Source organism: Mercurialis annua, linkage group LG3 (assembly GCF_937616625.2).
Source record: "Mercurialis annua linkage group LG3, ddMerAnnu1.2, whole genome shotgun sequence".
Taxonomy (NCBI): domain Eukaryota; kingdom Viridiplantae; phylum Streptophyta; class Magnoliopsida; order Malpighiales; family Euphorbiaceae; genus Mercurialis; species Mercurialis annua.
The window spans coordinates 73,481,123-73,505,187 of NC_065572.1; the positions used below are offsets into that span (position 1 = coordinate 73,481,123).

The 24,065-nt window shown below is 35.4% G+C and overlaps 4 protein-coding genes across 5 annotated transcripts; all 4 read left to right on the top strand.

The window, feature by feature from the left end:
- Positions 1-93: 93 nt before the first annotated feature.
- On the top strand, positions 94-2,579 carry LOC126672060 (FT-interacting protein 3). Its single transcript, XM_050365958.2, has one exon. It carries the CDS (start codon positions 98-100, stop codon positions 2,402-2,404), a length of 2,307 nt encoding a protein of 768 aa, XP_050221915.1. The 5' UTR covers positions 94-97; the 3' UTR covers positions 2,405-2,579.
- Positions 2,580-14,692: 12,113 nt separating this feature from the next.
- On the top strand, positions 14,693-17,701 carry LOC126672059 (uncharacterized). The gene has a single exon (XM_050365957.2). It carries the CDS (start codon positions 14,751-14,753, stop codon positions 17,319-17,321), a length of 2,571 nt encoding a protein of 856 aa, XP_050221914.1. The 5' UTR covers positions 14,693-14,750; the 3' UTR covers positions 17,322-17,701.
- Positions 17,702-19,346: 1,645 nt separating this feature from the next.
- Positions 19,347-22,092, top strand: LOC126672063 (ETHYLENE INSENSITIVE 3-like 3 protein). The gene is made up of 2 exons (XM_050365961.2): positions 19,347-19,557; positions 19,869-22,092. Exons 1-2 carry the CDS (start codon positions 19,523-19,525, stop codon positions 21,607-21,609), a joined length of 1,776 nt encoding a protein of 591 aa, XP_050221918.1. The 5' UTR covers positions 19,347-19,522; the 3' UTR covers positions 21,610-22,092.
- A 413-nt stretch (positions 22,093-22,505) lies between these two features.
- Positions 22,506-23,986, top strand: LOC126672069 (uncharacterized). 2 transcript variants are annotated; one of them, XM_050365970.1, is made up of 3 exons: positions 22,506-23,333; positions 23,418-23,467; positions 23,600-23,986. In XM_050365970.1, exons 1-3 carry the CDS (start codon positions 23,237-23,239, stop codon positions 23,732-23,734), a joined length of 282 nt encoding a protein of 93 aa, XP_050221927.1. In that variant the 5' UTR covers positions 22,506-23,236; the 3' UTR covers positions 23,735-23,986. The 2 variants fall into 2 exon arrangements, with proteins under 2 accessions (XP_050221927.1, XP_050221926.1); XM_050365969.1 differs by having other exon boundaries at positions 22,506-23,467.
- Positions 23,987-24,065: the final 79 nt, after the last annotated feature.

Sequence of the window (24,065 nt, forward strand, 5' to 3'; positions counted from 1 at the left end):
CTGTTCAAGCCCTTTTCTGTAATTTAATTTTCAAAGTGTTTATTCCTATTAGCATTATTTTGTAAATCTCTGGTTTGTTAGTGTAAATTAGGCGAAAATGCAGAAGCCTCCAGAAGCTGTAGATTTTGCACTAAAGGAGACCTCACCGAACATTGGTGCGGGTGCTATCTCAACGGATAAGCTCTCGTGCACCTATGACCTTGTCGAGCAAATGCAATATCTATATGTTCGAGTTGTGAAAGCCAAGGATTTGCCTGCAAAAGATGTTACAGGCAGTTGTGATCCTTATGTTGAGGTTAAAATGGGAAACTATAAAGGAGTTACTAAGCATTTCGACAAGAAGACGAACCCTGAGTGGAATCAGGTCTTTGCTTTCTCGAAAGAGAGAATTCAAGCTTCGATATTGGAAATTTCCGTGAAAGATAAGGATGTTGTTTTAGATGATTTGATTGGAAGGGTTCTGTTTGAACTCAACGACGTTCCAAAACGCGTTCCTCCTGATAGCCCCTTGGCGTCGCAGTGGTATAGGTTGGAAGATCGGAAAGGCGATAAAATCAAGCACGGAGAGCTGATGGTGGCTGTTTGGATGGGAACTCAAGCAGATGAGTCATTTCCAGATGCTTGGCATTCGGATGCAGCATCAGTCGGTCCTGATGGGGTTATAAACATCCGGGGAAAGGTATATCTTTCGCCTAAGCTTTGGTATGTGAGAGTCAATGTGATTGAAGCTCAGGATTTGATGCCTAGTGACAAGAATCGATTTCCTGAAGCTTTTGTGAAGGTGACATTTGGCAATCAAGCGTTGAGGACTCGCGTATCACAAACTAAGAGCATTCATCCAATGTGGAATGAGGACTTGATATTCGTAGCAGCTGAACCTTTCGAGGAGCCGTTGATTTTGACAGTGGAAGATAAAATAGGATCCAAAGATGAAATTTTGGGCAAATGTGTGATCCCCTTACAGCTAGTGCAGAGGCGGTTAGACCATAAGCCTGTTATCACAAGATGGCATAATCTCGAAAAGCATGTGATCGGTGAAGTCGACCACAAGAAAGAGGTGAAATTTGCTAGTCGGATCCATTTAAGGGTATGTTTGGATGGTGGATATCATGTTTTGGATGAATCTACACACTACAGCAGCGATCTTAGGCCAACAGCAAAGCAGCTATGGAGGCCAAGTATTGGGATTTTGGAAGTGGGGATCTTAAGCGCTATAGGGCTAATCCCCGTCAAGACAAAAGATGGTCGAGGAACTACAGACGCGTATTGTGTTGCGAAATATGGTCAGAAATGGATCCGTACGAGGACGATAGTTGGCAGTTTTACACCAAAGTGGAATGAGCAGTATACTTGGGAAGTTTTTGATCCTTGCACTGTCATTACCATAGGGGTATATGACAATGGCCATTTATATGGAGGAAAGGATACAAGAATTGGGAAAGTACGGATTCGACTGTCGACGCTCCAAACTGATAGAGTTTACACACACTCATATCCTCTTATAGGTCTGCAACAATCTGGAGTGAAGAAAATGGGTGAAGTGCAATTAGCTGTACGGTTTACGTGCTCGTCGTTGATCAATATGTTACATATGTATTCGCATCCATTGTTACCCAAAATGCACTACATTCATCCATTATCTGTGATTCAGCTAGATAGTTTGAGGCACCAGGCAATGCAGATTGTGTCGATGAGGCTGAGCCGATCTGAGCCGCCTCTTAGGAAGGAGGTTGTGGAACACATGCTAGATGTTGATTCCCATATGTGGAGTATGAGGAGGAGTAAAGCCAATTTTTTCAGAATTATGAATGTTTTACGAGGCTTAATCACTGTCGGAAAATGGTTTGATCAAATCTGCAATTGGAAGAATCCTCTTACAACAATTCTGATTCATGTTCTGTTCATAATTTTAGTTCTGTATCCTGAGCTTATACTCCCCACAGTTTTCCTATACCTTTTCTTGATTGGCATTTGGAACTTCAGGAGGAGACCGAGGCATCCTCCTCACATGGACACACGCCTTTCGCACGCTGACGCAGCGCATCCCGACGAGCTTGACGAAGAATTCGACACATTTCCAACTTCCAAGTCATCAGATATGGTCAGAATGAGATATGATCGTCTCAGAAGTATCGCGGGGAGGGTTCAGACTGTCGTAGGCGACTTGGCGACTCAAGGAGAACGGCTCCAATCATTGATCAGTTGGAGAGACCCCAGAGCAACAACTTTGTTTGTAATATTCTGTCTCATTGCTGCTATAGTTCTCTATGTCACACCCTTCCAAGTTGTGGCTCTTCTTTACGGAATTTACGTGTTACGACATCCGAGGTTTCGCCATAAGCTTCCGTCAGTTCCTTTAAATTTCTACAGGAGGCTGCCTGCAAGATCTGATAGCATGATATGAAACATTCTGTGACATTGTATCATGTTAATCTAACTGTCATTGTTACAGTTCTGATGCTGTATTTATGTTTCATGAAGTGAATTTGATTAGATTTGGGAGTTGAGGGCAATTCTTTATGGCAAAGATTTGTAATAATACCATTATTATTGTGTTTTAATTATTATTATTATTATTATTGTTGCCTGTCGATCAATTTCTGAATTGTCAAAAAATAAAGTTAATATTTGATATTATTAAAATTGAAAGTTTCGTATTGTAATTATCAAATATGTTAAAATTTATGATTTAATTTACATTTTACTTTTGAAAATTATTATTTTTTATGCATGTTGCTCAATCTCTGAATTTCTACTGGAAGAAGCTTAAATTTAACTTTCATTCTCTATTATTTGCAGTATTAAATTTTGAGGTAGTACTAATCCATTATTTACTATTGCTATTCCATACCCAATTGCAAGTTTCCATATATGTAGGATTCTTTTTGTTGCAATAAATTTTGAATTAATTTTAAAATAAATCATGAACTTTAACGTATTATACAATTACAACACAAATTTAGAATTTTAATAATGTCAAATGCAAAAATTAGTTTTTTTATAATTCGAAATACCGAAAATTCTTCGACAACAAATATTAATATGTATAGTATATAGTATGATGTCCATGTACATGAAATCAGCCTAACTTCACAAAATATAGAATTTGGTGTTACAAAATACTCTTTGATAGATACTATTTCAATTTTTTTGTCCCATATTATAGACACACATTTATTATAAAAAATATTATTTGTCATATATATATATTCTTATTTCTTATAATAAAATACATAAAAAGACATTTATTTTTTCTGATAAGCAATTTAACATATACTGTCAACTGCACCGACACTTGTAATTTTATCCCTTAGATATATAGTTGCACTAATAATGATGAGTTGTGTAATATTTTGCATATATAGAAGAGTGTTTATCCCATGCAACCGTTGCGCCACGTCATTTTTACATCAAGCCAATGAGCATTTGCGATAGAGAATCTTTTAATTATCATTTATTTTTTTTATCATTCAATTTTCCATATGGCTAACGCATAATTGGTTTGTTGCACGAATGACATGGCGCAACGGTTGTGTGCAATAATTTTTCTATATAGAAATATACTCCCTCCGTTCTAATAGAGTTGTCCATTTTACTTTTATCACACAGTTTAATAAAAATAATTATTGTTATGAATTTTGTAAAGTTTTCCATACTTTTCTTGTCATACCCCTACGTAATATAGAATTTACTTGCAATTCACTTTCAATTTACTCATTAGTGGATTTTAAATACAGGTAATATAGAAAAATTGAGTGTAAAAGTTAATTACTTTTGAAAGTGGATAAGAATTTTAAGATAATTTTTTTCTTTTCAAAATGGACAATTCTATTGGAACAGAGGGTAGGGCTGGCAATTCGTGTCATCGTGTCATAAACGTGTCGTGTACCCATTTATAAATAGGCAGATTTCTCCAATCCGAACACGACCCGTTTAACTAATCGTGTCAAAATGTCAAACCCTAACCCGACACGCTTAATAAACGGGTTAACACGTTTAGACCTGTTTAACCCGTTTAGTAAAACAGGTCATAACAGATCACATATTTAACCTGTTTAACACGTTTATTAATAACTCATTTAATCCATTTAACACGATTTTTTAATTAAATGAGTATAATCAAATACCAAATTTCTAAAATAACCATAAATCTTAATACAACAAATACAATTAATAAATTATATGTATTATATGAGTAATATTTGGCCATATATAATTTAATTAATTAATAATATTAATATATAGATTTAAACGTGTCTTAACGTGTCTTAGGCGGGTTAGGCGAGTTTAACCTGTTTAACCCGCTATTTAACCGTGTCATAAACGGGTTGATCTGTTTATGACCCAAATCCATATAAACTCAACCCGAACCCGCTTAACTTCGTGTCGTGTCGTGTCGGATTCACGGGTCGTGTGCGCAATTGCCAGCCCTAGCAGAGGGAATAGTTACTGATTTAGGACCAACTGTACCTAACACCATTTCCCGCCCATTATTTTTCTCAACTGCCACTCTCAAAAACCATTAACAAAGGCATGGTCTCGTTATCATTTTGATAAAATATTAGTTATTGTTTTTGAAATTATTATAATCTATTTTAAATAAAAAATTCACTCATATGTACATGAGGTTAGAGGTTCGACCTGACACTCCATTGTGGTTTCGGCTGGTTTAACTATATTTTGAAAAACTAATAATTATACTAGTAATATTAATTAATAACTAATTCTCCGCTAACCAATTAGTAAAAAAATTATATTTTGTAATAATTTTTAATAAATACACAACATAATAATTTTATATATTAAACATATTTTATTTATATTATTTATTATTAATTTTATTACTATTAACCCTTGAATTTATGTTAAAAATTATATTTTCACCATGTATTTTAATTTTATGGAACTTGAACCTTCTTGATTTTAGAAGGGAAGTAGTAAAATTAAAAAATGTGGAGGAAAATATTCGAAATGTCATGAACGGATTCTAACAATGAGACGACACTTATAATAAACCTCCTATACTCAGACTAATTCTCATTTGAACCGGATGTATTTATCTCTTACAAGAGGTACATTTCTAATCTAAATTTTAAACAAATGCATACACGAATATAAATATGATTTAAACTCGTAATTAAATTTAAGTAAGAAAATTGCCTTATTAACTTGCCTGCGTTTTTGATGATAGATTCGGTCTTAGATCTCACTCCGCTTCTTCTTTCTATATAACATCCCTCTACTTCAATTCCATTTCTTGCGTACATTGTTCTTTTTCTTTCTCTTTTACCATTTTTTTGGAGGAGAATATCAACAACTTGTTATTATTATTGCACTTCAGCATCACTGACTTCGTTCATTGTAAGTATCTTCTTTTTTGCCGTCTCTAAAAGAATAGAATTTCTTGTTGTAGCATTTGCATTCCTTAATATTTGATGCAAGAATTATACCAGCATCAGATATTCATCCTCTATAAATGTCACTTGCATGTGTATATAAAAAATTACATTTGCTTAATTAATTTGTTATAAATTTTTCTTTTTAAGATGAGAATGACTATAATTAAATGTTTAGTTCGTCATGTTTACAATATGACATTTATGTAAACTAATTAACTTTTTTGAGCTTCTAGAACACACGTAAAATAATTTTATATAGTATAAAAGGAAATATATACAAAATTAGCTGATTTTTGGTTTTATATTAACAAATTGCTAAATAAATTAAATAATTTTTATACTTGTACTTTTGAATATTTTATTGGATTGATCCATGTATTTTTCATGATAGGATCTAGATATTACAAGTAACAAAAGGTTCATTTTGCCCCTTAAACTTAGCACAAAAGATCAAATAAATTAACTTTGTAGTTTTTAAAAAAACCCTCCAAATTTGACATTTTAACTCATTTGACCCCTTAAACTCCAAATTATCTTATAGAATACCTCGGCTCAAATTTGTATATAATGTTCAAATTATTTTCTGCCACCTCATATATGAAGGTAAAATGAGATAAAATGTCAAATTTTGAGGGTATTTTTTTCAAAATCAAAAATTTAATTTGATTTGATCTTTTATATTAAATTCAAGGTGAATTTTTTTTTATTTCATTTTAAAATAAATTCAATCAAAACAAAAGTGCTTTGACAACATCATCCAGCCATTGAAAATAGCTTCAGTCTTTTTCCAGATATATGAGTGAGATGTGATGTGTGACCAACCAAATGCCAAAAATTCATTTTGCAATTTTTTTCATTCTAAATTTACCCAAATTCTTGGACTAACCACAAAAACTGAACATTAGTGATATTAATTCAGAGAACAACAAAATCATTATGAGATTATTGTTACTTACAATATTTATATATTAGGATAATTTTTTTAAGATCAAAATACTATTTAAGAATGATATAATCGCCTAAACAATAATTCTTCCACAGTCTATTGATTATTCAGTATGTCAAAATAATTATATTGATAAAAGATGTAAATCAATTCCAAAATTAAAATACATATATGTCTAATGAAATAGTTGTTGCTATGGATGAATAATATTAATTATTGGCTTAAGTGAATAGCTAAATGAACCAAACATGGCCTTAATAGAATGAAAGAGCAGGGCAAGGAAGGTCTTTTATTTTTGGGATCGGCATGGCCGACATACGGAGCTACTGTCGTGATTAATTTGGACCAAGCGAAACAATGACGGAGGGAGGGGGTGGCATCAGATGGCCATGACCCCTCCAACTTTTAAAAAGTGTTAAAATTAGTATTTAAAGTTTATAAATATTGTAATTTGGCCCTTCCTAATTTTTAAAATTATTCTTCCACATAATATATATTACAATTTGACCATTTTAAAGTTAAAATCTTGACTGCGTCAGTGAAACCAAATAGAACACTTTAGGACGAGAAAGCTCTTATAGAAAGCTTTTTCTTAACACTTCCATATTCATGGATCTAAAATGATAAAAAAGAGCTCTTCGCATTCTATCCTAATGGGCGAGTGGTCAAAAAAGATTTCTAATTGACAACAAAAAGCTTATTACTTTAGGTCTAATGGACTGAAAAATTTCAATTTTTCACTACTTTTTATAATTCCTATCAAAATTTAATAATTTTAGTTTACTGGTCAATTTTTCAAAATCAATTTAATAGTGTGTGACTAATATGGCCTCCATGCTGTCAACAGTGGCGGAACTACCCTTTGGCTAGGGATTTTTTTTAAAAATACGACTATTTTTTTTCAAAATATAAATAAATTTATACAATAAGATTAGATGAAGGTTATTCCCGGACTGTCGAAAAAATAAAGATAAATTAGAAATTAAGCCCGGACTGAGAATAAATTCTGATTCTGCCAGTCTGTCCACAAATCATGGTGACACGGAATCCATCGACCAAAAAATGGACTAAAATTATAAGTATTTTAAAATTTAATTAAAATTGTAAAAGGTAAAAAATGATTGAACTTTTTGGGTCCATTTGGCATTATCACATTGGCATGATTTTTAACAACATGGAGGCCATGCGAGATTGAACACTTGCAATTTAATTTATTGGAGCAAATTTGCTAAAATCGTATGGAACTTTTGAAATTGGACTATAATTGTAATTTTAAAGCTTTGGTCAGACTTGCAAAATACATAAATAAAAAAGTTGTGAATTCTTTTTCATTTGTATTTGGAATCAATTTTATTTTGCAAAATCCATCCTAGACTTAAATTAAAGATTTGAAGAAACAAAAATTTATGACCCAAAAAATTCAAATTCACATTCTCCCAGTTTCTGTTTCATAACCATAGATTCCAGTAGATTTCTGTGTATGCTTCAAAGCATTTGTTGATGAATAATACTACTATATACCTTGTAAACACAAACATTATTATATACTATAATTTGCATATTAATTATAGATCTAATGTCTTAAAAAGACTCCGACCTTTTATCCCATTTTCAATCCTATCTTGACGTTGAAAATCATTCAATTTTACACTATTTTACATTTTTTCATTCCAATTGTACCCTAAAATATAAAATTGACCTTTTTTTTATTTTTCAAAAGTTCAAAAAAAAAAATTAAATTGACCCTTTTTACATTAGACTAATCTTTTTATATTAAATTAGCCATTTTTCAAGATTTTTTTTGAATTTTTACTAAATAAATAAGGTCAATAGCTTTATGATACAATTGAAATAAATAAAAATTGCAAAATAAGATAAAAAAATTGACAAATTTTCAACGTTAGGATAGGATTAAAAATGGGATGAAAAGTCGGGTTTTTTTAAGGCATTAAGCCTTAATTATATCCTTAATTTACACGAATGCTGTTGTCGTTGTTAATGCTTAAGACGGAGATATCATCAAAACTTTATCGGCAACTAAGAATCAACCTGGTATAATTCCCAATCATTTATTACTTCGGACAAATCAACACAACTCAACAGTGAAATTTTGTCATTTACTTGGTGGACTTTAAGGAATCTATTTTTCTATAAATACCCTCACATTTTCTTTACGTATGCATGGTGAATCGGCTTCTTTCAAATTATTACAATTCTTGCCATTTGGCACCAATTTTTTAATACTCCATACCATTTCAACTCTAAGGTTAGTTTATATGTTTTTTTCAATATGTAAATATGATCATCACTTTCTTTACGTATGCATGGTGAATCGATCATCAGTTTTAGGTACTGAGTTACCATAAACTCAGCTCGTTATGTTACCTGTTTTGGGCAGTGAAATAAAGACTTAAAAAATCAAGAAATGGAGACAGCAGTGTCAATAGAAGATCAATTTTCAAAGATACATCCATGTCTTCCTGTAAATACGAGAATCGGGATCGTCGGAGGAGGTCCGAGCGGCGTATCGGCTGCTTATGCACTAACTAGACTTGGTTATTATAATGTGACATTGTTAGAGAAGCATCACACTGTGGGTGGCATGTGTGAATCTGTCGAAATTGAAGGTACAGCCTAATAAAAATGCCCAGTACATCGTTTTATTTGTTATATTTTTATAACTTTAATTTCATTTTTATATTAACGGAAGGTTACTATCAATTTAAGCAAAAATTATTTATGTGCACCCGAATTGTTATTGTAATCTCTCGTTTTAAGAATAGAAGTTCAATTATCAAAATATAACAAATGAAACGTTGTTAATCATTATGTAAAAAGACCTATAGTTCAGTAACAGCAAAAAAATTGATCCGTATTTTGTAGTTGATTTTATAGCTGCTAGAAAATTTGCTATACTGTCTGCAGGAAGAAGCTATGATCTGGGTGGACAAGTTCTTGCTAAGAATAGCGCACCGGTCATATTTCAGCTTGCCAATGAGGCAGAGTTAGAATTAGAAGAAATGGACTCCCACAAACTTGCTCTAATTGATGGTTCTACTGGGAAATATGAAGATATCAATGTTGCAGATGATTATGTATCTGTCATCTCACTAACCTTAGAACTCCAGGTCAGTTTGTTTTTATTTAGTCATGGAATTTTGTTGAGTCTTAAGGGTCAAAATTTGTTACGGTTACTGAACTATATTGCCTTTTACTAACAGTTTTTATCGTTTTATTTGCTATATTTTGATAATCGAACTTTCATTTACATGAACAGAAAGTAATCATAGCAATTTAGATTTAAAAATGCTTATGTGGAAACGAAAATATGCATAGTTATCCAATGTGTTTGTTACCATATAAACAAATTTTGGCATGAATTACGTCTCGTTGATGTAAAAAAAACCACTTACTGAAATGAAACAATAGTAACCTTCTGTAAAAACTATAGTTTAACAATTGCAGAAAATTTTAACCCAAAGTCTTGATGTAAGAGTCAGATTCAACTAGCCGAAATTAATTTTTAGACCCCAATCAAGGGTAAAGCGGTTAACCTAAGTTTTGGTTGTTGAATTCCGAACATTATGAATTACATTTATACTTTTGATATGGGATGTTACACTTGAATATCAACTTTAAGTTGCCATAATGTTGTCAGGATAAGGCGAAAGATTCAAGAAGAATCGGAATCCATGCCGTGAGTGAGTTTGCTTCAGAATTAGCTCTAGATTATCTCGATGGTCGCGGACTGAAATCAGTTCCTAAATCTGTGGCTTATGGATATACTGCTTCTGGCTATGGATTTCCTCAAGACATGCCTTATGCCTATATTCATGAGTTCACTCGGACTTCCATGGCCGGAAAGATACGGCGTTTCAAGGGCGGATACACTAGCCTGTGGAAAAAACTTGCCGAATCACTTCCAATTCAAGTTCTTTGCAACACAGAGGTCACGTCAATCAGACGCAAGTCTGATGGTGCAACTGTTAATATTAAAAATAGCAGTGGAGAAGTGAAAGATTTGGAGTTTGATAAGATAATCATTTCTGGCGCCTTTCCTTATAATCATGCAAAATCTTATCGATCGCCAATTGCAACTTCAACAGGTTTATTAACTGTTTTTGTTATTTTTATTTCCTCCTAATTTCTATGTTGCACGGAAACTTCTTGAATCCTACATGTCAGTGTTTCATGTCTGTTTCCTAGAACACCTCTGAATCTCTCAAATGCTATAACTGTTCTGCAGTTTTCCATTTCAGGTTTTTTTGTTTTATGCTACTTATCTGAATTTTGAATTGTGTAATTAAATTTTTTTCTTACAGAACCTGAGAACGGAGTGATGGATCTGAGTGAGCTTGAAAGTGAGTTATTCAGCAAAGTTGAGATAATTGACTACTACACAACTGTTTTAAAGATTAAAGGGTTTGAAGAAATGCCAATGGGGTTTTATTACTTCGGTGAATACATGGATGATCCTGCAACAATAGGACATCCAGTTGCTATGCAGAAATTCTACGCAGACACCGACACTTTTTTGTTCTGGTCTTACGGAAACTCTGCTGATATTAAAGGACCAACTGTGACTGACCTGGCCATCAAAGTAGTTACCAACATGGGCGCGAAAGTTGAATCGGTGGTTCTACAGCGAAGATTTAAGTACTTCCCTCATGTTAGTAGCCAAGGTGTGTGTTCAACTCTCTGACATTGAATTCAACCTGCAGAACTAAAAATATAGATAGTAATAATGCTTTTGTTCCTTCAAATATTTTCAAACAGATATGAAGGATGGGTTCTACGAGCGAATAGAGTCTGAACTTCAAGGCTTGAATAACACTTACTATGTTGGGGGGCTTATGGCATTTGAGCTCACAGAAAGAAACTCATCCTACGCCATGGCTCTGATCAGCAAGCACTTTGCCAATGACAATTCCTTGCCAATGTTTCCATATGTTAAGGTAATTGACAATATAAATTCTCTAATAAAGGTTCAGCTCCGATTTAACATAAAAATAAATAAAAAGAGTCTAAGTTCATGATTTTGGATAAAAACACCCACATCTTGTCATTTTTTGGTCAGTTTACACCTTTGATCTTTTGTGTCAAATTAAAGGAGTGAAATGAACGTTTATTGATAAATTTCCGTTGTTAGATTTGAAGGATATATTTAAATATACCTGATTGGAGCTAACACAAGTTCTGCATATGCTATTTCAGAGTTTGTTTCCACTGCAATCAGATTTTTGGGTCAAGGGATTTAAGGAACTAGGAGAAGTTCCAGGAGTGGATTTCCCTGATCTATCTAGCCTTGCCGGCTATTTGAAACACTGGGGAATGCACAGAATCACACAAAATAAAACACTATATACATGGATCAATGAAGAAGGAGCAGTGGTGTGTCAGAGGACTTACGCGCAACTTTTAGCCAATGCTTGTTGCATTTCTAACAAGCTCTTGACTAGCAGAAAACCAACTGTCAAACCTGGAGATAGAGTACTCCTTATCCATGTACCTGGCCTGGACTTTGTCGACGCATTCTTCGGGTGCTTACTAGCCAAAGTCATACCAGTCCCAGTTCTACCTCCTGATCCTCTACAAAGAGGTGGACAAGCACTTCTGAAAATTCAAAACATTGCTAAATGCTGTGATGCAGTGGCAATTCTCTCCACGCTTCTTTACCACTCAGCTGTTCGAGCAGGTTTTGTGAAGAATCTGATCTCTTTGACTGGAAAGAATGGAAAATCTGCTGCTCGTTGGCCTGATCTTCCTTGGATACACACGGATGCTTGGATCAAAAACTCGGCAGGCACACTTCTAGACAATTCAGATTCTAAAAATGAATCAAAGGCTGATGATCTATGTTTTCTGCAATTTACATCAGGGTCCACGGGTGACGCAAAAGGTGTCATGATCACCCATGGAGGGCTCATTCACAATGTGAAGTTGATGCGACGGAGGTATAAGAGTACCTCAAAGACAGTGTTAATAAGCTGGCTTCCGCAATATCATGACATGGGATTGATTGGTGGACTTTTTACAGCTCTAGTTAGCGGCGGATCAGCAATTCTATTTTCGCCGATCACCTTCATCAAGAACCCACTATTATGGCTTCAGACAATGAGCAGATACAGAGCTACTCACAGTGCTGGTCCCAACTTTGCTTTTGAGCTAATGGTTCGAAGATTGGAGTCGGAAAAGGAAAAAGCTAGAACCTATAATCTCTCTTCCATGATTTTCCTTATGGTTGCTGCTGAACCAGTGAGGCAGAAAACTTTGAAAAGATTTCTTGAGCTAACCCGTCCTTTCGGCCTTTCTCAAGAGGTGATGGCTCCTGGTTATGGCTTGGCTGAGAATTGTGTGTTTGTTAGCTGTGCATATGGGGAGGGTAAACCCATTTTGGTTGATTGGCAAGGAAGAGTCTGTTGTGGGTATAATAATCAAGAGAATGCAGATGTTGACATTAGAATAGTTGATCCAGAAAGTGGTGAAGAGTTTGAAGAACATGGAAAAGAAGGGGAGATATGGATCAGTAGTCCAAGTGCTGGAGTTGGGTACTGGGGTAAGGAAGAACATAGTCAGACAACTTTCAGAAATGTTCTTGGAAATCACCCTGGAAGAATCTACACTAGAACTGGAGACCTAGGGAGAATTATCGGTGGGAATCTGTTCATCACCGGAAGAATCAAGGATCTGATCATTATAGCCGGACGAAATGTGTACTCAGCAGATATAGAAAAGACAGTCGAGAGCGCATCTGAGCTACTGCGCCCGGGTTGCTGTGCAGTAGTTGGTGTTCCAGAGGAGGTGTTATCATCAAAAGGGATCTCAGTACCAGATGGTTCAGACCAGGTTGGCTTGGTTGTAATTGCTGAGGTTAGAGATGGTAAGCCAGTTGATAAGGATGTTGTCGACGCCATCAGAAATCGTGTTATAGAAGAACATGGTGTTCTTGTGGCTTGTGTCAAACTAATCAAGCCAAGGACCATCAGTAAAACAACCTCAGGTAAAATAAAGAGATTTGAATGTCTCAAACATTTTTCTGATGGAACTCTGAATGTTGTGCCTGACCCAATTTTCTCGAAAAAAAAGTTAGTCCGGTCATTCACCACTGGAACATGCAAGGAGGGAAGAACGCCGCGAGCGCAATTAGTGAGCTCCCCAATACAGAAATCTAAACTGGGTGACAAAGAAATTGTGGAGTTTCTGAAGAGGCTTGTTTATGAGCAGACGGGAACCCCCATTGAGAGCATCTCAACTACAGAGAATCTAACATCTTATGGAATTGATTCAATAGGTGTGGTGAGAGCAGCTCAAAAACTTTCTGATTTCCTTGGAGTACCTGTTGGAGCAGTTGATATTTTCACAGCCACTTGTATTGCAGACTTGGCAAGTTTCTCTCAGAATCTTTTGATCAAGTCTCAACCTGATCTCTTCAGCTCCGAGTCTCGTCTTCCACAACCTCAGTTTGACGATTTTGCTCAGTTAGAGCATGAAAGCTCCAGGGCTCACCAAATCCTTATCGGGTTTTTCCAACTTGTTGCTCTCATTTACATTTCCATCATGCTAAGTTTTCCTGCATATTTATCAGTTTCGGGTTTTACAAGCTTGATATCAGCCAACCATACATTAGAAGATAAATCTCACTGGTCATCTTACTTCATTGCCTTGACCCTAGCTCCTCTTGCTTGGATATTTTGCATGATATTTACCTGCATTTCAATTGCTTTCCTTGGAAATTCTTTCTTGAGACCAAACTATGCCTTGATGCCTGAAACCTCCATCTGGTCAGTAGATTTTGTCAAATGGTGGGCACTTTATAAGATCCAACAAACATCTTCAAAAGTTTTTGCAGAGCATTTGAGAGGGACAACCTTCCTTAATTACTGGTTTAAGCTTCTTGGAGCCAGGATTGGGTCATCAGTTTTGCTTGATACTGTTGACATAACAGATCCATCACTGGTTTCAATAGGCGATGGAGCTGTCATTGCAGAAGGGGCACTGATCCAAGGGCATGAAGTGAAAAATGGAATTTTGAGCTTTAACCCCATTAGAATTGGCAGGAATTCTTCAGTTGGTCCGTATGCTGTAATCCAAAAAGGGTGTGTAATAGGAGAAGAATCTCATGTTCCACCACTACAAAAGTGTGAAGCTGGCAAAATTGCATTGAAGTCTAGCAAGGTTCCAAAGGTAAGTTCTTTAATATCATTTGTTTTGTACATTCACCCATGATCACAAAAAATGATATATGATGCTATTAATAAATAAAATGATAGCCGGAACTTAAACGTAAGAAAAGACTCTATCAATTAGTTTAAACCAGACAATTTTTCGATGTAAATAACTTGATAACGAGCTAAATAAAATAGTACCTTTATGATCTTCAGGGTGATGCGCAGAAGAATCGTGATATGTATCAAGATGAGGCCATTTACCATTTCATGGGCATTTATATAGTTGGTTTCCTAAGCACCCTCTCAGCAGCCATAGTCTACCTCCTCTTCATTTGGCTATCTCAAAAGCCTGCATCCCTTCAAAGCTTCTCATTTTTTTGCATTTCTGGAACCTTCCACTGGGTCCCATTCACCATTGTTGCTTACATCACAATGTTTTCTGCAGTTGAATTAAACCCAGCTAACTTTGCAATCTCATTTGCTATTGCCTATTTAGCTCATGGTCTGATACTTAGCTTCCTCACCTGCACTTTGACCCATCTTCTTCATGAAAAACAAGATAAAGAGCCATCCCACCTAAAGACATGGCTTCGCCATCGAATCATGATTGCTTGCCATCTTAGATTTGCAAAACTCCTGTCTGGAACAGAAGCCTTCTGCATTTACTTGCGCCTTCTTGGTGCAAAGATTGGTAAGCATTGTTCTATCAGAGCCATCAACCCTGTTTCAGACCCTAGATTAATTTCACTTGGCGCTGGTGTCCATCTTGGTGACTTTAGCCGCATCATTGCTGGGTTCTATTCATCCAGTGGGTTCACTCAAGGCAACATTGATGTGCAGGATAATTCAGTAATTGGGAGTCAAAGTTTGGTTCTCCCTGGTTCAGTTGTTCATAAAAACGTGATCCTTGGCGCTCTTTCAACTGCTCCGATGAATTCAGTTCTTCAAAGAGGTGGTGTTTATATAGGGTCTGAAACACCAGTCATGATCAAGAACACCATGCATGCTTTAGATGAAAGGATAGAAGATATGGACTTCAAATATAAGAAGATAATTGGTAACCTGGCTGCAAATTTGGCTGCAACAACTTTAAAGGTTAAATCAAGGTACTTCCATCGCATTGGTGTTAGTGGCAAGGGGCACTTACAGATTTATGACAGCATCAAAGGATTGCCTGAACATAAGATATTTCAAGCTGGCAAGAGGTATCCTATCGTAGTCCGCCATAGCAATAGCTTAAGTGCTGATGATGATGCAAGGATAGATGCGCGTGGTGCAGCCATAAGAATACTTTCAGATAAAAATGAACTTGGCAGTAACTCTTCCCTTCTTGATTTGACACTAAAAACAGGCAAAGCATTTTATGCCAGGACGATTGCTGATTTTGCAACATGGCTAGTATGTGGGCTTCCAGCAAGGGAGGAGTTTGTGAAGCGAGCTCCTCATGTTCGTGATGCGGTATGGATGTCACTTCGAAATGCTGACTCTTTCGCCGAGCTACATTACTATTCCAACATCTGTCGGCTTTTCAGGTTTAAAGATGGACAAGAAATGTTTGTAAAATTCAAGCTGAGGCCCAAAGATGAGAATATCAGCGAGGATTCTGGTAAGGTGGAGCCTACAGGAATTCTCCCACCAGAAACAGGTGCAATTCCAAGGAACGATAAAGATGGCCGACCCTTGCTATTCCTTGCTAAAGACTTCCAACAACGAGTAACTTCCCCCGGTGGAGTTCACTACATTTTCCAGCTGCAAGTCCGGTCAGTTCCTGACGATGAAGCCACTCGTGAGATCGCACTTGATTGCACTAAACCATGGGATGAAACTGCATTTCCATACATTGATATTGGAGAAATTACAATTGATCAAAATCTCACCAGTGAAGAATCAGAGAGATTGGAGTTTAATCCGTACCTGAGATGCCCCGAGTTAGATGTAATAACTGCTACATCTTATTCACAAAGCGCTTCAATCGATCATGGTCGTTCATTGATCTACGAAATCTGTCAGCATTTGAGAAACGGTGAGCCACTTCCAGAATCCTGGAGAATGTTGATAGAGCAGTCTGATGTTAAAGTAGACCTGTCAAGTTGTCCAATGTCAGGGATATTAGAGAAACAAGACTCCGAAAAACTAACTCTAGCAAGAACTTGGTATCAAACCTCATGGGCTATTCTTGGTCAACCATTACTCCAAATACTTTTCCCATACTTCCTTATGGGACTAGTAATCTTTGCTCCTTTAAACAATGCCCTTCTCTTAAAAGAAAGCAACAAACTCTCCTTACACTGGTTACTTCCTCTAGTTTGGGTTTCCTCAGGAACCCTAGCAGCACTAGCTTGTATTGCAAGTAAATGGGCCCTGGTCGGAAAAAAGAAAGAAGGTGAAACAGTACTAATATGGAGCACAGAGGTTTTCATGGACACGACATGGCAAGCATTTAGAACAGTAGTTGGAGACTATTTCATGGAAATGACAACCGGGTCGATCTGGTTCAACTTATGGTTGAACCTAATGGGTTCAGACATTGAGTTGGAGCAAGGTGCATACATAGACAGTATGGGAGCTGCATTGAACCCTGAAATGGTGGAGGTAGACAAAGGTGGCTGTGTAGGAAAAGAAGCTTTATTGTTTGGACACATATATGAAGGTGAAGGTGGCAAGGTTAAGTTCGGTAGAATTCGAGTTGGTGAAGGCGGGTTTATTGGTAGCAGAGCTATTGCAATGCCTGGTGTGATAGTTGAAAGTGGTGGCAATCTTGGTGCACTTACACTTGCTATGAAGGAAGAAATAATTAGAGCTAGATAAATTATGTATCTTTATGTTTGATTGTTGCAAGTAATGTGACATAGCAGATGTAATAACAGTTCAGTTATGTGGGTTTACTCAATAAGTTGATAAGTTTTATAATTTGAAATGGAATTTGGGGAAATTCACATGATTTTTGGTCTATACGTATTGCCCATCAGGTGTTTGTACAAATGACTCAGAGAAAAGAGAAGGGGAAAAAAAATCTAGTTCATTATGCTTTATCTAAAACAAAACACAGAGAAGGAGAAGCCTTGAATAAAAGATTCTAACCTTTTCTTTTCATAAAGTTCGTTCTTGGGTTCAATTGACTTTACATGATTTTTATTTTATTTGGTTTTGATCGGTTGATGAATTTTAGACAAGCCAGAATTTGTTTTTCCTGAGATGTTTTGTTTGTTTGCTTTTGTTAGTTAGGCTCTCCGTTTCTTTTTAACTGTCTAAACAAACAAAAATTATATCTAAAAGATAATTTTTATTTAAACTTAATTTTTTTATATAACTTATTTATAAAACCGCTAATTAATTAATTTTATTAATTTTTAATATATAATTATAATAATACAATTAGATTTGATAAATTGAATTACATATTTAAGAAGGAGACAAAAAAATATCAAATAATTAGAAATATCTTTTTTTATAAAAAAACTTTGGTAGTATTACCTATTTCTCTTGTGTGAGTTATAGCCAAATTTATTTTAAATATGTCAGCTGTCATGTCAGTTGATTGCTTAGTTGGCAGTGAAGTGGATGACAGAGTGTCAAAAAAATCGGTTCGATTCAAAAATGGCTAAAAAAACAGAACATAAAAGGTTTAAAAGACGTATATTTGGTATTTTTTGGTGATTAAACTTTATTTTTTATGTTTTCACTAAAATATCCATAATTTTTATTTTCAGGTTGGTTAGATTCGGTGATTGGTAATCTTTTTTCGTATCAGTCCTACGTCTACTAAGAAGTCTAACTATATGATAGGGCTATTTAGTTGTGATTTTTGCATTTTTTTTACCTAGAAATTCGAGGAGCAAAATGGTAATTGCAATATGAATCAGATAATTATTTAGATTTTTTAGATATTAAATCTCACTGTTTTATTTTTATTAGCAGTTTAATTTTGTTTTTTAGGTTATTGCGTACACATCCAATTTTTGTCGTTTTAGCATTGTGTAGTTTATGGTAGTTTTATATCATTTATAAAGCTAGAAAATGTATAAAAAAACGTTGTCGTTTTGTATCAAATGTTCAACACAACATTTTAAAAAAGATTGAATTACTGTAAAAGTAAAAATGTTAAATTTAATATGTAAATAACTTTAATTTTCTTTATCTATTAAGTAATTTTAGATATCAATCTGAAAACCTATTCACAATTAAATTCAGGATTTTTTTGGTTTAATATGTACTTTGATCTGTGAACTTATAACCTTTTATCCATCTAACCTCTAAATTTAACGTCGTACATATCGAACCTTTGAACTTGTTAAATAATCTCATTTGACCCCTTGAACTTGATAAATAAATAATTGAACCACTTTGTACACACAATCTTCTATAGTGTTTTATGTGTCAGGTGGACATGGAGCGGTTCAACGTTTACTTATTTATCAATTTCAGGGATCAAATATAATTATCTAACAAATTCATTCGATAGGTGAGACGTTAAGTTTAGGGGTTAGATGAGTAAAAGATTATAAATTTAAGGGTCAAACTATATATTAAGCCATTTCTTTATTATGGTGAAATATATCTTACCTTTTAAAGTTTCTACTAGTCAAAGTAAGCAACAAAAAAATTGCACCAATGAGAAGAAGCACAGCAAAATAGAAGAGAAACAACAACATAGACGTTAACACAGGAGATTAAAACCTCCCAAAAAATGGCAAAACTCTTTAAGGCCGCCCCTTCTAGTCCACCATGATCCATCATCGCCATCGTTTTTTTTTTGTTATTACTGTTTTTCTTTAATTAAATAAAATCTTTTTATTTATTTCTAAAAAAAACAAATCAATAATTATTTTAATAATAAAAAATCGCGTGCATTGAATTTGGCAACTCTGTTTTTCTTTATCTCCCAATTCCTCCAATTTTGTTTCCCTTTCTGGTTCTGAATTTCTATACATATTATAATTAGAAAAATAAATACCCTCCATTTTTAGGGTTTTGTAATTAGAAAAAATCTCCAATTTTTATCAACTTTCATGGCTGAATTCGAAGATCTCGGAGTTGACATCAGGTAAAGTTTCATTTCTTTATTTTAATTTATTCATTTTTATATTACATAGAACGTTTTGGGATTTTCATAAGAAAAATTTGTTATTTTTATGAATGATTTATGTGTGTATTTTTATTGGGTTGCTTATGGATTGTTTTTGGGTATTTTATTTATGTGAAAAAGATTATAACTTGCATCTGGGGTTATGAAAAAGATTATTTATTTTTGTATAGAATTAGTGATTAATGTGGAAGAAATGAATTTGTATTGAATGTGAGAATTTTAGTTACTAGGTAACTTTTCTGATGTTTTTTTGATGCATTGGCTGGCAGTTCGGATATTGAAGTTGATGACATAAGGTGTGATAATATTGCTGAGAAAGATGTTAGTGATGAAGAGATTGATTCGGAGGAGCTTCAGAGGCGAATGTGGAAGGATCGTATTAAGCTCAAAAGGATTAAGGAGAAGCAAAAACTTGCAGCTCAACAAGCTGCAGATAAGCAGAAGTCGAAGCAGATGTCTGATCAGGCGCGAAGAAAGAAAATGTCGAGAGCACAAGATGGGATTCTTAAGTACATGTTGAAATTAATGGAGGTTTGTAAAGCGCGGGGTTTTGTGTATGGTATTATTCCTGAGAAGGGTAAGCCGGTTAGTGGCTCTTCTGATAATATACGAGCTTGGTGGAAAGAAAAGGTGAAGTTTGATAAGAATGGGCCGGCAGCCATTGCGAAATATGAAGCTGAATGTTTAGCCATGGGGGAGTCTGATAAAAACCGAAATGGGAATTCGCAAAGTGTTCTTCAAGACCTACAAGATGCGACGTTGGGATCTCTGTTGTCTTCTTTGATGCAGCATTGTGACCCTCCTCAAAGGAAGTATCCTTTGGAAAAAGGGGTATCGCCGCCTTGGTGGCCTACTGGTAATGAAGAGTGGTGGGTGAAGTTAGGACTACCGCAAGGACAAAGTCCTCCTTATAAAAAGCCACATGATTTAAAAAAGATGTGGAAAGTAGGGGTTTTAACAGCTGTTATAAAGCATATGTCCCCTAATATCGGAAAAATTAGGAGGCATGTTCGCCAGTCAAAATGCTTACAGGATAAGATGACTGCAAAGGAGAGCGCAATCTGGTTGAGTGTGTTGAGTCGAGAGGAATCCCTCATTCAGCAGCCCAGCAGTGATAATGGAAATTCCGGCGTAACTGAAATGCCTCAAGGTGGTCGTGGTGAAAAGAAACAACCTGCTGTTAGTAGTGACAGTGATTATGATGTTGATGCAGTTGACGACGGCATGGGTTCTGTCTCGTCTAAGGATAACAGGAGAAATACACCAATGGATGTGGAGCCATTAAGAAGTGTTCAAAATGATACTACCTGTGCTGTCAAGGATAAAGAGCAAGGGAGAAAACCTCATAAGAGAAAGAGGCCACCTGAGAAAAGCCATACCGAGCAACAATCTGGACCGCCTCTCAGTAAGCATGCACTCACTGAGGAAGTAAACGCTTTGCCTAGTATAAACCATAATGATTTCTCACTAGTCGAATATCAGATAAACGGAAGTGAACAAGTACCCGATACAACTACTAATTTAAGGGATTTGGAGAAAGGTCTTGAGACCGGACCTTGTCTAGCTCCGCCGGAATTGGACTACTTCCACACGGTTCCATCTGCCAACGATAGTATGGTGGGGGGCATGTTTGTGGACGGAAGGTCCATGTTTTATCCAGGCTTGCAACATTCTGAGTTGCATCAAGGAGGTGCCTATTATCTCCAGAATCCGCCACTTGAATGTGGACCTTCTCACGATGGGCAGATGTCTCAAAGGGCAATCGATGCCCCTCAGATCGTACAACAGGATGGCAGAAGTCATGCTCCACCGCCACATAACAATGTAAATGAGATCGGTGGACGAGAATTGTATCATTTTGTTCAAGAGTTTCCCAGTGAACAAGAAAGACGTTTTAGCCCTCCACCAAGTCTCTTGCCATTAGAATATCCGATCAGTCCTTTTACTTTTGACCTTGAGAGCTTTTTCAATAACGAGGAGGATGATTTGATGCCATGCTTTGGTGCATAGTTCTCGGAAAATGCTTGTCAGATTATAGATTGTGAGTGATGTCTATATAATCTGTAATCCAACTTTAGCTTCCATGGGTAAAATCCGTCTGCTTACTCTTGCTACTTTCATGACCCGGGTGCCAGCCAAAAAAGCAGTGAAGACAAGCTGCCACTACAGTGGTCATCATATTTGCAGTTTGAGACTGTAAGTTATGAACATAATTTGCTCAGTTTTTCTTCCTAAATTTCATAACTTATTAATGTTATAACAAAAAGGAAGAGTCATATGAGTATGTTTAATTCTTTATAGTTGGCAAGTTTTCCTCAATGGAATGACACTTGAGGAAGTAGTGTAAATGGATTAATGTACTGAACTTGAAAAATTATGATAATTCCTTGTTGTACTTGGATTGATGACCGCGGATGCGTTGGTTGTCTCTTCCCTTCTGTGCCAATAAAGCCTGACATTATATTCTTTTATGTTAGTTTTCTTCTTGATTAATTGTTTTGGTGGCAAATTGTTTAAACTGATATCTTAAATGCTGAATTGCTGTTATAAGAAGATTGTGGAGTTGGTTTTCTTGATATTATGGCTGCAGCCCAGAAGAGCCGAACTGAGCTATGTCGAGCTCGAGGAGCTAGAGTGTATTGTACAAACTCAACGTCAAGCTCGAATGAGTTTATGTTTTCAAGTTCGAGTTCGAGCTCGGACGACATATGAGTTACTTCAGCTCCGCTAGAGCTCAATAAAGAATGGATAACTATTGAAAAATTGTCATACTAGATACATTTAATATTTTTTTTCTTTAAAATATACTTGAATATCAATTAATATGATATACACCTATTATTATTTATATGTATGAAAAAACTCGTTTAGGTTTGTGAGCATGACGAACCTCTCTTTATTTCAAGCTCGACTCGACTTGAGATGAAGTTCGAGTAGTTTGAGTTCAAAATCGACTCAAATATTGGATTGATCTAAAGTAATTCGCGGGTAGCTCCAACTTATTTATGCCCCTAGTTGATATCGAGTAAAAGATGTAATGAATGAGTAAGAATTTAAAGGTTATATTATAGCCGGTATCCTTGAAACTTGTGAAGGAAGCTAAAGGTGAAAAATAGATCAAAATCAAATATTTGAGAATTTCATTGTTTTTGTTTTTGTGTGTTGAATTGAATCAATACAGAGTCTTGCACCAAAATAAAGCGATTAAAAGAGTATGATAACAAGTTTATGACATCCCTTGTTCACATTACAGAGTGTGTAGCATGAATAAGAATAAAAATCATTACAGCACACATGTCCTATTGCCGCCATCTTCCGTACGAGGATGACTCTCATGACGCTATTCCATATACGTCCTGTAGCCAGCAATGCTTTTACACAGAGACAGCTATACCCTCACTTGGACATGCTATTTTTCCTCAACTGAGGACTTTTTCAGGGGATATAAATGTCTTTCAGATGAAACTCAAGTTTTAAATTATCAAAATTGCGCTAATCCGCCATTTTCAGGGGGTGATTTGGGTATTTAGTAAAAAAAACATCACCTCTACCTCGTCAGGCAATCATCTCTGTATTTATTTTCTCGCCACATTCTCTCTGTTCTTTTTTAAATACAAACCCTTCATCAATATTCTTCATGGTATTACTGAAAATGGGTGCAACTGGAAATGAAATAAGTTTGATGGTAATTTTCATAGTGGTTTCTTTATCGTTGGTCCATTCTTCTCGTACACGTAAGTTCTCTTCTTACTTTTGCTTAGCTTCTCTTCTTTGTTTTCAAGCCTTAAACTATGGTAAATGCTTTTCTTACTGCCCAGGTTTACAGATTGAAGTAGCAGACCATGACTCTCTACATAAAGTGATACGGGTATTGAAAAATGACTCCCATCTTTTTCTAAACCCTACAAAGATTCATTCATGGGTTCACTTATCTCTTTCTTTGATTCAAATTTATTCATTTAAAGGGATTTTCTTGTTTTTTTTTCTTTCATTTGTTTAGGATTACGAAAGCCGTCAGCTTTTTAAGAATCTGGGACATGAAGTTTCATATGTAGTTGGTGTGGAGGATTCGGAAAGAGAGGTTCCGACTGGACCGGACCCTTTACATCACAATCACAACCCTACAAGGCCATGAGCTTTGTTTTTGCTTGAAAAGAAAAACTCTGGTTGGATCTTTAAATATTTCATAATTGTCATCAGTTATTCTTTCTTTGCCACTTTTGTTCAGTACTAAATGGATGTTATATATTGACTCATTTTTTGCAGTTTAAAATAGAATAAGATCCTTGGTTTCATATGTTTATACTAATGCTAATGGAGTTACTGAAAAATGATGACAACGGTTTAATTGTTAATTGATATCCGTTTACCATACTAATTCTTGCTATCTTTGTGTTGCCAAATTAAGAATTTGTTTTCAAGGAAAACAGATCTTCTGTTTATTACCGTTTTGATTTGGTTGTAGG